Below are 17,124 nucleotides of genomic sequence, written 5' to 3'. Positions count from 1 at the left end.
GCTTGCTAGTTGTTCTCACCAATTGAAAATAGTACTGGGCTGTATCGTTTCAGAATGCAGCTTGAACTTGTTTCATGATTTGCTTTACCAAAACTAGTGAATGTTTTAATACATTACATTATATGGAAGGTATAATAATCATGGGAGCTTTTACTTCAGGGGTGCTGGCTGTGGAATTCTGGGAGTTGAAGTCCACAAGTCTTAAAGTTCCCAAGTTTGGACACCCCTGTTTTACTTGCAGCGCAGTCCATTATAATTCTCCCTTAATTATTTTATTGATCTATTTATTAATATGCTTAAACCACTCAATAACCAAAGCTCATTTAATGACACCCAAGTCAGTCTCCATGTAATTATAAATTAATTACCCCTCTCTAGGCTGTGTATTTTCTGCAGTAATTCTGATTGGTATGTTTTTTATTTAAAATATTTTAATCTAATTTTTCTGCCTGAAAGCATAAAACACAACACTTGTTTTGTACAGTGGTTAAAAGCAGAGGGTTAACTACAGGGGTGAAATCCTCCCGGTTTGGCCTGGTTTGGCCAAACTGGTAGGGACAATTGTCCTTGATTCTGCAAACTGGTAGTAAAAAAAAAAGCTTCCAAGGATCGTGCGACTCAACTGTGAGGCGAACCGGCAGGAAAACAAATGCTTTAAAAAGTGAAACAAAGTTGGTCACGCCCACTCGGTCACATGACCCACCACCACCAAGCCACACCCACAGAACCAGTGGGGGGAAAAATTAGATTTTACCACTGGATAACTATATGGCTTACTGATAGATATACCAATATAACCAAGTTTTTGCAAATTCTCTGTCTTTCTCTCTCTGGGGGAGAAAATATGGAAGGGTAGTAACATCATACAATCTTGAAATAATAAACCAATTTAATACATTGATTACTGTGTGTTAGAAGCTATGTAACAGGTTGGGCACAGTATAATATGAAGCTTGTAATAAGGGCTGGAGAAGGACATTTAGAATTGAATCAACTAGCGTCATTTCCCTGGGATATAGTGTTCTACCAGCAAGGCTGACTCTAACTCTAATACATCTTCAAATCTGTTCTGCAGTTTTGGAAAAAATCTGGGACTTCTGCTTGGGAAAGTGTGAAGAGAAATCTGTTCCATATTGTTTGATATAGCTATTAGCTTTCACTTGAAAACAAGAATTTAAATTAGAGTTTTAATATTTTGAAACTTCCTTAATTGCCACTGTTAATATAACAGAAGAAAGCTGTTAAATACATGACGAGAGAGGAAATTAGTTGCATTTCATGCAACGACAACCCCAAATCAAAAATAACTTTGTTGCGGCTTCATCATGAATTGGGAATCACTACTTTTATTAGCCCTTACACCTAGCCCACCTTCTGTATGCCAAATGTGAAATTGTGTAGTCCTAATCCACACAAACTGCTTTAAAAAGCTTGCTTTTCCAGTTTGGAAAAGTTGCCAGTTGGTTCATTCTCTTGGGTCCATTTCTTTTTCTATGCATGGGGTGTCTGCAGGTTGTGGTCAACAAATCAAGATGATAGCCATAGAAGTGCAAGTGATGCTCTACTGTTCTTTTTATGTGCAACCTACATAAAAAGAGGTGGAGCTTTGATTGCACTTCTTTGTTTAGTTGCAAACTACGGATTTGGGGTCCAATATCTTTTGTCATCAAAAGAACTGTTGCAATCCAATTGCTGCCTCTCTAATTTTTGACAGTAAGAGATAGTATCCGGTTTGGTTGAGATGTGTATAGACTTTTAGCCACTCTGTTAGGAGAGAGCATACACCTTCATACACCTGGCCTGGCAGTGGTGGGTTTCCATTATTTTACTACCGGTTTGCTCATGCACGCAACTCTTCTGCACATGCGCAGAATCATCCGGGTGAGTGGGCAGAGCCTTCCACCGATCCGGGCCGAACCGGGAGCAGCTCACCTCTGTGGCCTGGGATGATCTCATTGCAGCTACACCAGAAGCAGTTAGATGGTTAACTTCCTTAGCTATAGAATTGGAACATCTATCCTATTGTGACTCTATGGTACCACATTAGGAGGATTTTGTCATGGTTTTACCTTAATGTAATATTTTATTTCCTATAATGTATTGTACACACAGACACACACAGCTTTATGTAAATGCATATTTGCGTATTAGTGTTGCATATCCGTGATTGCATGACCTCTGTAGATGCCATATGGTAAATAAAATAAAATTTAATTGCACTGTTGTAAGTATCACCTTGACTGGTTTGACCATCCTGTCCAGGGTGGACATCCCTTTCTATGCTGAAGAGTCATGGGCTCAGTGGACTTTGTTTTAATTTTCCATTCAGGTAATGACGGATGGCGGACACAGCAAAGGTTTTGGGTTTGTATGTTTTTCTTCCCCAGAAGAAGCGACCAAGGCTGTGACTGAAATGAATGGACGCATCGTCAGCACTAAGCCTTTGTATGTCGCTCTTGCCCAACGGAAAGAGGAGAGAAAAGCCATTCTCACCAATCAATATATGCAGAGGCTGGCCACCATGAGGACCTTTCCTGGTCCCCTCCTATATTCTTTACAGCCTTCTGCGGGCTACTTCATGCCCTCAATTCCACAGGTAAGACCTATAAGAATATCACTTCCATTAAAGATGCATAAATAAAGCTAATAGCATTTGACGGCTTAGAACTCAAGGAATTGGAAAACACTTCTCCCTTGAGATGCATGTTTTAAAATGTGCCATCAAGCATCAGAATCAAATTTATACCTGTGAGTAATTAGGGTGGCTCTATTTTGCCTTTGTGCCTTCCTGGAAGCCTAATAACATGCCAATGATGTCATGGCATCACCAGGTAGACAGGACAATCATTTGGGAACATTTTTTTGTTTTGGGGACAGAGATGGGAGTGAGGTGCATTCCCTTGAATCTTCACAGAGAGATAAGTGGTTTGTCTAATCCTTAAAATATTTCAATGAAAAATTGGAGGGAAAATTAGATTTTTGGTACCATGGAACCCTAATTTAAAATTTTGTTAGTGCTTATTATCATTCTTATGGGTATTATTTCCACAAGGTAATTATGCACTCTGTGAAGAAGTATTATTTCGGTTTGTCAAAATCTAATCAGCTTTATTTGAATCCCCCTCAAGTTCTAGTGTTAGAAGGGAAGTCTGAGAAACAAGCTATGGATTGTTTCAAATAAAAAAACAAAGTGAATTGTTGCATGTGAAGAGAAGCTTCATCATTTTTCATTCAGCATGCTCTGATTGATCCATTCCATTTGAAATTCACTAGGTTGAAAAAAGCTTCGTATAGTCAACTCCAGCAAGTAACATTATTCAATTAGGCATATAACTGAAGCCTAGACTGGGAAATAAAAAGAAGACAATAGCAAACCATTTTCATATTGTTGCCATGAAGTCTGCCTGGATATGTTAATGAATTCATCATCAATCATTGAGTTAGATCTGAAATTCCCAATCTGGACGCACCAGATTGGGAAAAATTGCCTAGACGTATAACCTTAGTGCAGGATAGCAACAATCCATAACCGCGATGGCGAACCTGTGGCACCTGGAGCCATTTCTGAGGGCACGTGAGGCATTACCTTGTCAGCTCCAGCGGGCGTGCACATGCTGGCCAGCTGATTTTGACCTTGATTTTTAGCCGTTTTTCTCCCTCCGGAGGCTTCATGGAAGCCTCCTGAAGCCTCCGGAGGGAGAAAAACGGCCCAATGGGCAACCCAAAAGTCAGAAAACGGACTATTTCCAGCCTCTGGAGGGCCTCCAGGGGGGCTGGGGAGGCCGTTTTCACCCTCCCCAAGCTCTTAGAAAGCCTCTGGAGCATGGGGAGGGCAGAAAACGGGTCCACCATGCCGTCACGCACCAAAAGCGGGGGGAAGGCAGGGGGTTCACACATGCATGCACAAGGGGAGGGTGCATAGAATTATGGGTGTGGGCATGCACATGCATGACCCCCCGCGCTCCCCCCACTTTTGGCACACAATGGCAAAAAGGTTAGCCATCTCTGATCTATAATAATACTGAAAGTACAACAATAAAAATATCACAGAACTTATAGAATCCCGATGTTGGTTCTTTCGTATGTTTCAAGCTGTTCATGAGGTAAAAATAAATACCTTGTTAGTTTATACCTATATATGGTCATGCTATCTTCTCTTCTTTCTTGTCAGCCACAAACTAGAGCTACTTTCTACAGTCCTAGCCCAGTTGTCCCGGTCCGCCCAGCCCCACGCTGGAACACGCAGCCCTCCAGACATCCTTGTGAGTTGAAATGTCATTGTCCAGAAAATATGCCTGTGAATGTTAGGAATTGTGGTTGTGTAGGTGTGAAGTTCTTCCTTTAATGTCACGGTGTAGAACTGTGGTGATGAACCTATGGCACGTGAGCTACAAGTGACACGCAGAGCCCTCTCTGCCAGCACGGGAGCTGTTGCCCCAGTTCAGCTCTGCCACGTATGCACCCATGCCTCCCGTTGGCCAGCTGGTTTTGTCATCTCTGCTGTGCATGCGGTAGTTGCATGTGGGGCACATGCAGGAGATGTGTGTGCATGCACGGGCGTGGGGAGCATGTGGTCACATGCGCAGGTGCAGGGGGCTGGTCGCACATTGTGGTGCATGGGGGGGCAGGGTCATGTGCGCATACATGGAGGGGTGCACGCAGGGAGTCATGTGCGCTTTGTATTATGGGCGGGCGCAGGCATGCTTTCGGCACTTGGCGCCAAAAAGGGTAGCCATCACTGGTGTAGGATGAAGAAATGTTCTTAAAATATCAACCAAACCAGGGGGTGGGTTCTGGCAGGCACTACTGCCAGTTTACCCGTGTGCGCATTGCACGCACATGCGCAGTGCAATTAAAATTGTTATGTGCATGCGCAGAAGTGAAAAACAAAATGGCGGCACCTCTGGCATCACCCAGAGAACCAGTTTGGGGGCGTGGCAGGCCTGGGTTGCTGCCGGTTCCAGCTACCCAGGCCACCAAACCACTGCCGGTTTGGTCAAGCCAGTCTGAACCAGTAGGAACCCACCATTGAACCAAACTATGATTCAAATATGGTGGGGGAGTGTGATGGCTGGTAGCCTTAATTGTAAACTCAGTAATGAGAATGAACCAGAATCCTGTTATTAACTACTGCTGTGATCTCATCCATAAATCAGGTATCTGAGTGAAGCTTTTTAATTGTTGTTAGCATCCTATCATGCAGCTTCTCCAATGGTAAGACCCAATGGACCCCCTCGCCGCCTCCTCTCCAGTGTCAGCACTATGAGACCAGCCTCCACTCAAGTTCCCAGAGTACCATCCACTGGCCAGAGAGTGGGTAGGTTTTCGTCCAGATGAATGCAAATTATATCTCTCAAGGGAATGGGTTTGCCTTGGTTTTTGAATCACTGACCGGAAACAGGGAGGAAAGTGGACCTTAAAGTTTGCACAATAAATTCTACAATGTGCTACTTATTTCTTAACATAAAACCTAACTTTTGGAAGCCTGTTGCTGTATAATTGGAAAATATAATCTGAGAATACAGTACTATGTAATGCTTAATCTGGGTTTTGTCTTGGCTTACTTAGCAAACCCATGGGGGCTAGCCAAAAGGAATGGGTTTACACAAAGCTAAAGCAATTAAGGCACATTATGGCTTTTAATATTAAATGTAACCCAATAAACTAAATTTATGGCTTAATTGGCCTAAATGTATTGACAGCAGACTGGTGAAAATGTTACTTCTTGGGAGCCTGTTCTGGACAAAAGGCTCAACAAGAGTTTCTGTCTGATGTAATCTTTCTTCCCGGAGTGTCATCGGGTATATCTTTCTACTTTTGTACCATGTATCATGCATGTGAAATCTGGCAAGGCTATTACAGATCTGTATCTTCCCAGGTTTGGGTGCAATGTAGAATTGTGCTATTTTAAACTTTTTTTAAAAAATAAACATGTAATATTGTGAAACAATTAAAGCCTGTCTTCAAAATATTTCTGGTTTCATTCCAGTCAACATTGGAACCCAGACCATTAGTGCAAGAGCATCCTCTTCTCCAACTTTCTCACGTGGTATCTCGCAGTACAAGTATTCTTCAGCTGTGAGGAATGTCCACCCTTTGGGCGCAGTAACGTCTCTGCCAATGCAACAGGTCTCTACTCTTCCATTCTGCAGTTAAAATGCACACTTAGATGCAGAACCTAACTGCTCTTAGATGGGTTATTTTTGAGATACTGAATTTGGCAAATTGTAGCCGAAATATAAAAGGGTGGTTCAGTGGCTAAGACGCTGAGCTTGTCGATCAGAAAGGTCAGCAGTTCGGTGGTTTGAATCCCTAGTGCCGTATAACGGAGTGAGCTCCCATTTCTTGTCCCAGCTTCTGCCAACCTAGCAGTTCGAAAGCACATTAAAAATGCAAGTAGAAAAACAGGAACCACTTAAGTGGGAAGGTACTGAATTGTAGCCGAGATATAAAAGGGACAGGGGAGAGGGGGCGGTTTATAAATTTAATAAACTGAAACTTTAATAAACTGAAACTAAGACCCTGAGCTTGTCAATCAGAAAGGTCGGCAGTTTGGTGGTTTGAATCCCAAGTACTGCATAATGGAGTGAGCTCCTGTTACTTGTCCCAGCTTCTACCAACCTAGCAGTTCAAAAGCGCATAAAAGTGCAAGTAGAAAAATAGGGACCACCTTGGTGGGAAGGTAACAGCATTCCATGCGCCTTCAGTGTTTAGTCATGCCAGCCACATGACTACAGAGACGTCTTCAGACAGTGCTGGCTCTTCGGCTTTGAAACGGAAATGAGCACCGCCACCTAGAGTCGGGAATGACTAGCACATATGTGCAAGGGGAACCTTTACCTTTACCTTTAGCCAAGAGATGTAGAGCTGGGATTCTAATTTGGGAATGGTCTTAAGTTGGATATCAGTGAGAACTCACTCACAGAGAAACCAACAAGTCAGATTATTATCCAGTTCATGTTTGCACACTTCGTTGATCAGATGATAAGGTGACCAGATTACCAATAACATTCCTTTCCTGTGTTTCTCTCTAGATGGAAATGGAGAGCACTACACTCCTGAAATTCCTAGTGCTATTATTATACTCAAAATACAAGATTGTTCTCTTCTGCATTTGATTACACGAAAACATACCTTGATTTTAAAAAAAATACAAATATAGGATTGAGAGGACGCTGCAAGATACTTTCAGTGTTTGCCCAGTGGTCAGAACATAGTGGGGATCTTTGGGCTACAATGATTGACAGCAGCTTTCCATCCTTTAAGACAACTCCATTTTCAGAAATTGAGGTTTAGGTTTATGGCTTTCTGTATGAAAAGGAGATATTATACAACAACATTCCATCTTTTAAGTTAACTTAAGATATATATTGATTATTGCATAGTGTACAGAAATCAAAGGTACTTTATTGTTTCTTTAATATGGCCAGGAGGAAGAATAAATTCTTTCACTGGATAAGATTTGAGTTGGACAGATGCTTGTATTAAAGCTGCTCTATGAGTTTGAGAAAAGCTCTAACCAATGGCTACTTCACAGAGAGTCATCAGTTGATATTAGTTGTTCGGTAGGAATGGAAGGGCTCTTCTCAGTGTATTTTGTTTCTTGGGGTTTAGGCTGTAGAACCAATCATTCATGTCCATGGACAGGAGCCTTTGACCACATCCATGTTGGCTGCAGCCCCTCCTCAAGAACAGAAACAAATACTTGGTGAGTGGTATGCATCTTCTAGTAGGCAGCACTGGGAACTTCCCCCTCAGCCAGGACTTTCTCATAGAAAAAGTTGTAATCAAATATTTTATGCTTACCATAGTTCAGCTTAGAAAACAATGTTTCCTAGAAAAGGATGTACTTCAACCAATCAGAATAGAGCTGGGGATTTTCTAGTCCAACCCCCTGCCCAAGCAAGAGACCCTACACCATTTCAGGTAAACGGCTGTCTAATCTCTTCTTAAACACCTCCAGTGATGAAGCCCCCACAAGTTCTGAAGACAACTTCTGTCCCATTGGTTAATTGCTCTCACTGTTAGGACGTTTCTCCTTAATTCCAGGTTGCTTCTCTCCATTGTTGGTTTCCATCCATTGTTTCTTGTCAATGGATATACATGTACTGCTTGTAATGACAGTAATTGGGACTGAAAACTCTATTGCTAAGCAACGTGGTTGTAAAATGTGATGTCATGTGACTGCACCAACTTATGGCTGCAGTTCTGGTTGCTGAAATTAACAAAATCCTTCCTGGTTGTTACATGCAATGTCATATGATTGCCATTTGTGACTTCCTGCTATCTTTTCCCATTTACGATCCTTGTCAGAAGTCAGTTGTGAAGATTGCCAATAGGGACCAGATGACCGTGAAACACTACAACCATTGTAATTGCATGCCAGTTGCAAGGGCTTGAATTGCAACCACCTGTCTGTGGCACTCAGTGTGCAGCCCCCGCCAAAAAAGCTAATTCAATCCTTGGTTGTATAAGCAGAGGCATAGAATCAAAATCACATGAAGTATTAGTACCGCTTTATAAAGCCTCAGTAAAGCCACATCTGGAATACTGCATCCAGTTTTTGTTACATTACAAAAAAGATAGTTGAAACTTTGGAAAAAGTGCAAAGAAGAGCAACTAAAATGATTAAAGGCCTGCAAACTAAAACACGAAGAACAGTTGTAGGATTTGGATTTGGCTAGTCTAGAGAAAAGAAGGACTAGGGGGGACATGGGCAGTCTATATAAAATATTCCAGTATTTGAGAGGCTGCCACAAAGAGAAGGGGGTCAATTTATTTTCCAAAGCACCAGAGGACAGAACAAGAAACAATAGATGGAAGCTAACCAAGGAGAGAAGCAACCTGAAATTAAGGAGAAACTTCCTAAGAGTAAGGACAAGTAACCAGTGGAACAGCTTATCTTCAGACGTTGTGGGTGCTTCATCACTAGAGATTTTAAAGAAGTAACTGGACAGTCACTTATCTGAAATGGTATAGGGTCTCCTGCTTGAGCAGGGGGCTGGACTAGAAGACCTCCAAGATCCCTTCCAGCTCTATTCTAATTCTGACCGCAGAGATTCTGCAATGGCTGCAACTATGAGATCCAATCCTAAAACTCATTCAAATGCCATCATGGTCACTCCATGAATGATTGCTAAGCAATGACTCCCTGTATTATACCAGTTCTAAAATCTATCATAATGCTTCCTACAAATTATCTACAGCTTTTATTTATTTGTTTAGAAATTCACATGGCCGCCTGTTTGATACAAGACAATTCTAGGTAACTCACAACATTAAATAAAAACAGAATAAATGAAATATACATAGTTCTGCAACATCACATAACTTTCCATGCTCTTGCATTTGCTGAGCCCATTTCTATCCTAGCCCAAGGCCTGGGTGAAGAGCCAAGTCTTTACAGTTCTCCTAAAGCCCAATACAGTGGGTAGCTTCCAAATATTGGGGAATTTGTTGAAAAGCCATATGCTAATAGACTAATAGCAAATGTAATATTTTAGAAGGTTAGTTTCTTAGATGAATCCTCTACAACTCTGTATGTGGGACATAAACCAGAATAAATCAAATTGTGGTAAAAAGACTGGAAGAGATGCATCTTTTAGCTGATAAGATGCAACTTCTTTTCTATTGCAAGAGATGAGGGTTATTATCCTGTTATCTACACAGGCTTAGTTTTTGAGTCTCACCCTGAATTATATGTTTCTGGCTACCACACTTGAGTCCTGGAGTCAGTCTTTGTTGCTTTGCTCCTCTGCCCCAGTGCTTCTGGACAATACAGATGCAAGAAACACTCTCAGGGGAAAATCTAGCTTCATGACTTAGTTCAATGCCACCCATGTGCACTTTATAGCATTTAGAATAAAGCAAGCAAAAGGGATGAAATTGTTACAGCAAGTACTGGAGAGAAAAGAGGGAGAAGTATTACCTTGGTCAAATCTTGAGTTTTCCAGTTTAAATCACCTGGTAAAGAAATGATAAAGCTTACTGAAATTATCTTTAATTTGTAATGCCTTTATAAGCAGTCGATGTAGAGGTTTGTTTTGTAATAGTGCAGAAGTAGTCTTCTGGGGTGCTTTTGTCGTCTACTCAATGTAATCTATAGCCTAAACACTTCTTAGAGCAGCGATGGCGAACCTTTTTTGGCTCGCATGCCACAAGTGGGGGGAGCGCAGGGGGGGTCGTGTGCAGGCGTGCCGCACTCATAATGCAACGCGCGACCCCCCAGTGCGCATGCGCGCACAACGCGTGACACCCCCCATTTTTACATGCTTTTTTCACCCTCCCCAGGCTCCAGAGGCTTTATAGGAGCCTGGGGAGGGCGAAAAGAGCCTCCCCCTCCCCCCTCCCCGGAGGCTCTCCGGAGGCTTCAGTGACTTCCGGGATGCTCTGAGGGTCATTTTAAGCGTTCCAAAGGCTTCAGGGACCATCCGGAGGCCTCCCTGAAGCCTTCGGAGCGCTTAAAACCACCCTCCGAGCAAACCGGAAGTGACTTCCGGGTTGCTTGGAGGGTGGTTTTAAGCGCTCCGAAGGCTTCAGGGAAGCATCCGGACGGTCCCTGAAGCTTCCAGGGGGGGGACGGGGGAGGCTCTTTTCGCCCTCCCCAGGCTCCTATAAAGCCTCTGGAGCCTGGGGAAAGCGAAAAATAGCCTTTAAAAAGGTGAACTCAGCTGGCCAGCGCGCGCATGCACGCTAGATAGCTGACAGGGCAGCGCCTCACGTGCCCTGACAAATGGCTCCGGGTGCCATAGGTTCGCCATCACTGTCTTAGAGCCTACCTATCTGACTTTAATCAAGATGAAGTCTATTTAGTTTTTTTAGATCAGCCTAGGTCAATGATGGCGAACCTTTTTTGCCTCGGGTGCCAAAAGCACGTGTGCGTGCGCTATTGTGCAAGTTCATGTGCCCACCCCCATAATGTAATGCCCCCCCATATCGTGCCCCCTGTACATGTGCGAGTGTCACCCAGTTCCCTCCTCTGCCCTGTGCATGCACACACGGCTTTCTTGGAGCCCCCCCCCCCCCGAGGCCCTCCGGAGACTGGAAACAGCCTGTTTTCCGACTTCCAGTGGGCCCAGTCAGTCCATTTTTCACCCTCCCCAGGCTCCAGAGGCTTTCTAGGAGCCTGGGGAGGGGGAAAAACAGCTCAGCACGCAAAACGGAAGTTCAGAAATGGACTTCTGGGTTGCCCATTGGGCCGTTTTTCTCCCTCCGGAGGCTTCAGGAGGCTTCCCTAAAGCCTCAGGAGGGCGAAAAGCAGCCCAACGCACAAACCAGAAGTTCATTCCCGAACGTTCACGAAAGGACCAAAAATCAAGGTCGAAAATCAGCTGACAGGGCAACGCTTCCTGTGCCCTCAGAAATGGCTCCGCGTGCCACCTGTGGCATGCGTGCCATAGGTTCGCCATCATGGGTCTAGGTCATCTAGTTGTTCCTACCGAAGATATGATAATAGGACAGTAAAAACAAGGGGTTGGCTGGTGAGTCATAGAATATAAGAAACCATATGATAAATCAAGAAGTCCCTGGTTAGAGTCTTGTTAGAATCACGTGTCTTCCAAAAATGTGATGTATATGATCTTATGACGCCCCTCTCCCAAAGAGTCTAGAACAGAGGTGTCAAACTCACAGCGTCACAATGGCATCACATGACGTATCATGACTTTTTCCCCCTTCGCTAAACCAGGTGTGGGCGTGGCCAGCATGTGACGCATCTGGCCCACGTGCCAGGAATTTGATAGCCCTGATCTAGAATATGTGGGCTAAGGGAATAATAACAGCCTAGCAGTTTGCAAATCAATGTACCTATTGCTAATGCACACAAAGCACTGTAAGAAATGATATCTCTATCCAAATATTATTTATTACGGATATTTATAAAAACAAAAGAATGCAATATCTGTTAATGCAAGAGGTGTGTGCACCTAAGTGATGGTCACTTTTTCTGTCTTTCTGTTTTACATTGTTGAAGAATTGCTCCATCTCAGTCTTTCTCAACTTGGCAACTTCCAGATGTGTTGGGACTTCAGTCCTCATACAGATGGAGGGCACCAGGATAGGAAAGGCTGGTCTAGTCATTTGCTATGTAAAAGAATGATCAGTGTATGGTCTAAAACACGGGTGTCAAACTTGATTGGGTCAGGTGATGTCACATGATATATCACATTTTTTGCCTTTGCAGAACAGAGGTGGGCGTGGCCTGCTCATGATGCATCTGGGCTACGGGCAGTTTGACACCCCTGGTTTAAACACCCCTGGTTTGACACCCCTGGTTTAAAATATCTAATGAACAACATTAGGCCTTGAGGCAGATGTAGAGAGCCAGAAAAGTAACAAATAAGTATTACTTAAAGAAGTATGATATGAGAAAAATACCTACTCGGTGTAGTCTTCAAAGATTTTTAAAAATAGCATTAGATTTATATCCTGCCTTTTTATTTGTTCAGCTTCAGACAGTATACATGATGCTCTCACCTTCTATTTCCCCCCACAACAACAACCCTGTAAAGTGTGTTGGACTGAGAGAAAATTAGAGACCCCAAAGACAACCAGCCAGCTCAACTTTCGGGCCTAAAGAAGGACTGGAATTCACAGCCTTCCGTTTTGTTGTCCAGTACTTCAGCCACTACACCAGACTGTCAGTTGGGTTGTCTGCATTATCTATGTATCATCTTCTAACTCTGGTGGCTATGGAGAGCACATGGGTTCAGCGGAGGATGAAATCTGCCAGCTCAGTTTTACCCAACAGCTTAAAGGCAGAACATTGACAGGTCTCGGTCTGACGCAATGGTGGTCCATCTGAGGTTCTACTTCCCATGTTAATGAATCTACATTTCAGATATGGATTCCCTAGCATGGAGAGATTAGCTTTGGGTCTCTCATGAAATGGCTGGCTAAGAAATTGCCATTTAAAATTTTCCATAGTACCTGACAATGATCACTATATATTAGCTATTTCAAAGATTGTAGGAAACTTCTCAGACCTCTTAGTCTTGTGTTGATGGGCTGGATGAAGGTTAGGTGCTGAAATAGAAGTGGCTGGGGACGTTATAAAGCACAAGAAAAATTCAGGTTTCCCAGTACTTCCTTTTTTTATCCTTTTTTTTTTTTTGCTGTGCATAGGTGAACGTCTCTATCCTCTAATTCATGCAAGGCACCCTACCCTGGCTGGGAAGATTACAGGCATGCTGTTGGAGATAGATAATTCTGATCTGCTACTTATGCTGGAGTCACCAGAATCCCTTCAGTCTAAGGTACTGGGATTCCATGCTTAAAAATGCCCTAATTCTGCCATTTCAAATTTTTCAGGTGAAATGAACTATCCTACTTTGTGTTAGGTTGGTCTGCATGGTTAAATTCTCTCAATAGCATCTCCGTGGCTGTTTTTCAATTCAGTTTTTCCTAAGCAGGCTGATTTTCCACCTGCTTTGTTCTTTTACACCTCCTGATTCTTCCTTGTGGTACTGTACAAAATTGGGGTTATGTAATTGTCCTTTGGGACGCAGTGGCTCAGTGGCTAAGACCTTGAGCTTGTCGATCAGAAAGGTCAGCAGTTCGGCAGCTTGAATCCCTAGCACTACGTAACAGACTGAGCTCCCGTTACTTGTCCCAGCTTCTGCCAACCTAGCAGTTTGAAAGCATGTAAAAATGCAAGTAGAAAAACAGGAACCACCTTTGGTGGGAAGGTAACAGTGTTCCATGCGTCTTCGGCGTTTAGTCATGCTGGCCACATGACTACGGAGACGTCTTCAGACAGCGCTGGCTCTTCAGTTTAGAAACGGAGATGAGCACCACCCTCTTGAGTCAGGAAAGACTAGCATCTATGTGCAAGGGGAACATTTACCTTTAATTGTTTAACTGTTGTATGGATCTACCGATACAGATCTGGTTTAACTTTTCAATAGTGATCCATTATAATGATAGCATGAGGGAAGAACAATAGCCTAGAGATATTAACTGTGGAGTATTCATTCCTACACACGTTCGTTCCTGTTTCAACCTTATGAGCATAGGGATACTGGAAGAGTGATAGCAAATGTTCACCTAGTCCATTGTTCTGCTCATGTAATGGCCAACTAGATGCCTCTAGAAAGGATGACATTATCAAAACAGAACTCAATGGTAGTTGATCTCCAGCTAACTACTAAACTTCTGACTTGGAAATCTAGCGGTTCCATATGTAGCAGTAATGTATTCATTACTGGCCTGATCTATTTTACCATGATATGGGAGTGCTACCATGAATATGATAAGTTCTAAGAATGATCAGAACCGTGGTCAGAAGAAAGCATGATAGATTGTGAAAATGCAAGTTTTGTTTTAAAAGGTGGTGTGAAGGAACTATGACAAGACAGGAAATCTTGAGCAGATATAATGGGAGTGATACAAAAGGTTGGGAAGGATTGCATTTAAAATAACATTTAAACTTGTAAGGATGTATTCTTCAAGGTGTTTGTTTTTATAGCCTCTCTGTTATATACAGTACCTACTGCATATTCATGTACCTGTATTGGAGCAGGTTTGATCCTAAAAGGCCAGATTGAGCACAGGTAATCCTCGACGTATAACCACAATTGAGCCCAAAATCTCCATTGCTAAGCAAGGGGGGGGTTTAAGTGAGGTGTGTCCCATATTATGACCATTTTTTGCCACAGTTGTGAATCACTGCAGTTTTTAAGTGAGTCACAGAGTTGTTAAGTGAAACTGGCTTCCCCATTGACCCTGCTTGTCAGAAGCCAATTGGGAAGATTTCAAAAGGTGACCCCATAATGCCAGGACAGTGCAATTGTCATTTAATACATTCCAGTTGCTAAGTACCCACATTTTGGTCACTCGATCTGGGAGATGTTGCAGTGATTTTAAGTATGAAGACTGGCCATAAGTTGCTTTTTTTCAGTGCCTTTACAATTTCGAACACTCACCAAATGAATGGCTGTAAATTGAGGACTTACCTGTAGAGTAGTTTAATTCATGGTCTGGTCTTAACATATCACTGTTTATTATTGTTTATTAATTGTTTAGTTAATAAAAGTACTTGGGCTGCTTTATCTCTGTACCAAGTCCCATCTGTTTTCTTCCTCTTCTGCATTAGTTTCATCTATCTCAAAAGCTCAAGTGTAGATTTAAAAAAAAACCATTGAATTTGAATGGGAAATAATTAAATGGCTTTGGGTGGCATTGTTCTTAATTATTAGCCCCTTTTCAAATATTTTATAGCAAGATGGTTCATCAGAAGGTGGGTTCAGTGCCAAGTAGAGAGAGCGAGATCCCACAAGTAAACAGATGAACTGGACTCTAAATACAACTTCCCAGATCTGTTAAACAGGGACCATTTCACAAAAGTAGTGAAATAGTTGTCTCAGTATGTTATTATAGTCTTCTCCAACTTGGGGTCTTTCAAGACAATTGAAATTGGAGCCAATGAATTCTGGGACTGCTGATCTCAAAGCATCAGCAGGGCTCTGGAGAAGCATGCGCTACTGTACCAGCCAAATTCAAGAGGAGCTTCCTTTTAAAGCTCTTTTTGTCCTGACTGTGTGTTGGATTCTTTGGATGCAGAAACAGTGATATTTCAAATTCTGCAACCAGCTGTTCTAAACTCCAATCTTGTCTTTGACTACTTTGCCTTTGTTAGATCGAGGAAGCAGTAGCTGTGCTTCAAGCCCATCAAATCTCTGAAGCAACCCACAAGAGCAGTTCAATGGCATTTCTCCCCTGACAAAGGTGCGCTGAGTGAGCATTACCTGCTGAGCCTAGCTCTCCATTTCCAGTGTCTGTGATTTTACAAAGCCAATATTCTGTTTCGGCTGCCTTCCCCCTCCCCACTTAAAAGCATTACTTTCCATTGCATAGAACGCCTTAGCACAATGTTTGCTCACTCTCTACAATTTTAAAATACCTGGACTTCAACTCCCATAATTTCTAGGAGCTGATATCCACACGTTTTAAAGTTGAAATGACTGAGAAACACAGCTTTAGCAGGAAATGAATGTTGATGGTATAATAGATTTAAAGTGCACAAAGGCTGCAGGAAGGCCTGTCTGGGGGGGCATACCTAATTTACAATTGAGGTATTGGATGCAAATGCTCGCTTTCACATTGAAATGGGGAAAAAAAATGATTTAAAAAGAATTTGTTGCTGAGGGTGTGAAGCTAAAAAAAAAAGCTCTTGAAAACCTGTTAAAACTGGCAGCATTTTGTAAAAAGAAAAAAGAAAATTAGCCTTGGCTTCTCCAATTAAAACTAAAATGTGTCGTTGCAGGAAAAAAAGAAAACAGACATCCCCACTGAAGAGGACAAAACCATCATGTTACCAGAGATTTTGTGAATATCTCTTTAAACTAGTTGTTCTTGCAAAAATCTAGCCTGATTTGAATTGTTTTCTTTTTTGCACTGAATAGCTATTATAGTAACTTTCCCCCCTTATGTAATCCTGGTAATATATGATAATGATGCAGTAGGAAGATGAAATTGGAACAAAATGATTCTCTTATGTTGTTTTTTTGCAAATTTATTTTTCAATTCTGGTTCTTTTTTGGTAACCTTAAGCTTGAGAGCCTGTAACAATATTTTATTTATTCCTACTGTTGACTTGATAAAATAGCTGAAACTTCATTTCACCAATCTTTGTCTCCTTTTTTAGATGCTACTCTTCACATTTACTGTAGACAACCACCAAACGTTTTGTTTTGTGGTGGATTCAAAACTCTTCAAATGCTTATTTTTTGTATTTATTTTATTCAGTTTATATGACTGTCCGCTTGCAAGTAATTCTGGCCACTAGCAACATTGAAATAAGCAAAGGAATATAATAAAAATCCAAGAGGAAAAATACCATTAAAAAGCACACAGATCTGTCTCATCAAAATTCACCGGACTGAAATTGTTGTTGCTAAGTGTGATATCATCAACCATCATAGCTTAGCAATGGCAGTTTTGGCAGGCCTCCTTGCCATTGTTTAATGACAACCATATGGCTCCTTAAGTGAGGACCTCACATGGCTGTGACCGCCTGTTTCCTGCTGGCTTCCCTACTGACTTTTGCTTGTGGAAGCTGTCAGGAAACATCAGAAATTTTGACATTAGAACTGCAACTCATTGTGGTGGTCAGAACTACAAGGACCT

At 42.2% G+C, this 17,124-nt stretch overlaps 1 protein-coding gene across 6 annotated transcripts in view; it reads left to right on the top strand.

Moving 5' to 3' along the window:
* PABPC1L (poly(A) binding protein cytoplasmic 1 like) overlaps positions 1 to 16,623 on the top strand; it is a 31,450-nt gene extending 14,827 nt beyond the window's left edge. For all 6 annotated transcript variants that reach the window (XM_081947002.1, XM_081947004.1, XM_081947001.1 and 3 more), the window contains 8 exons: positions 2,330 to 2,596; positions 4,172 to 4,262; positions 5,189 to 5,317; positions 5,990 to 6,129; positions 7,615 to 7,708; positions 13,123 to 13,253; positions 15,635 to 15,723; positions 16,262 to 16,623. In XM_081947002.1, the coding sequence (XP_081803128.1) occupies positions 2,330 to 2,596; positions 4,172 to 4,262; positions 5,189 to 5,317; positions 5,990 to 6,129; positions 7,615 to 7,708; positions 13,123 to 13,253; positions 15,635 to 15,718 (936 nt within the window). In that variant the 3' untranslated portion in view covers positions 15,719 to 15,723; positions 16,262 to 16,623. The remainder of the gene's footprint in view (positions 1 to 2,329; positions 2,597 to 4,171; positions 4,263 to 5,188; positions 5,318 to 5,989; positions 6,130 to 7,614; positions 7,709 to 13,122; positions 13,254 to 15,634; positions 15,724 to 16,261) is intronic.
* Positions 16,624 to 17,124: the final 501 nt, after the last annotated feature.

Source organism: Natrix helvetica (genome assembly GCF_964273705.1).
Source record: "Natrix helvetica genome assembly, chromosome: 3".
Classification (NCBI taxonomy): Eukaryota; Metazoa; Chordata; class Lepidosauria; order Squamata; family Natricidae; genus Natrix; species Natrix helvetica.
This window is presented reverse-complemented; position numbering and strand designations above follow the sequence as displayed.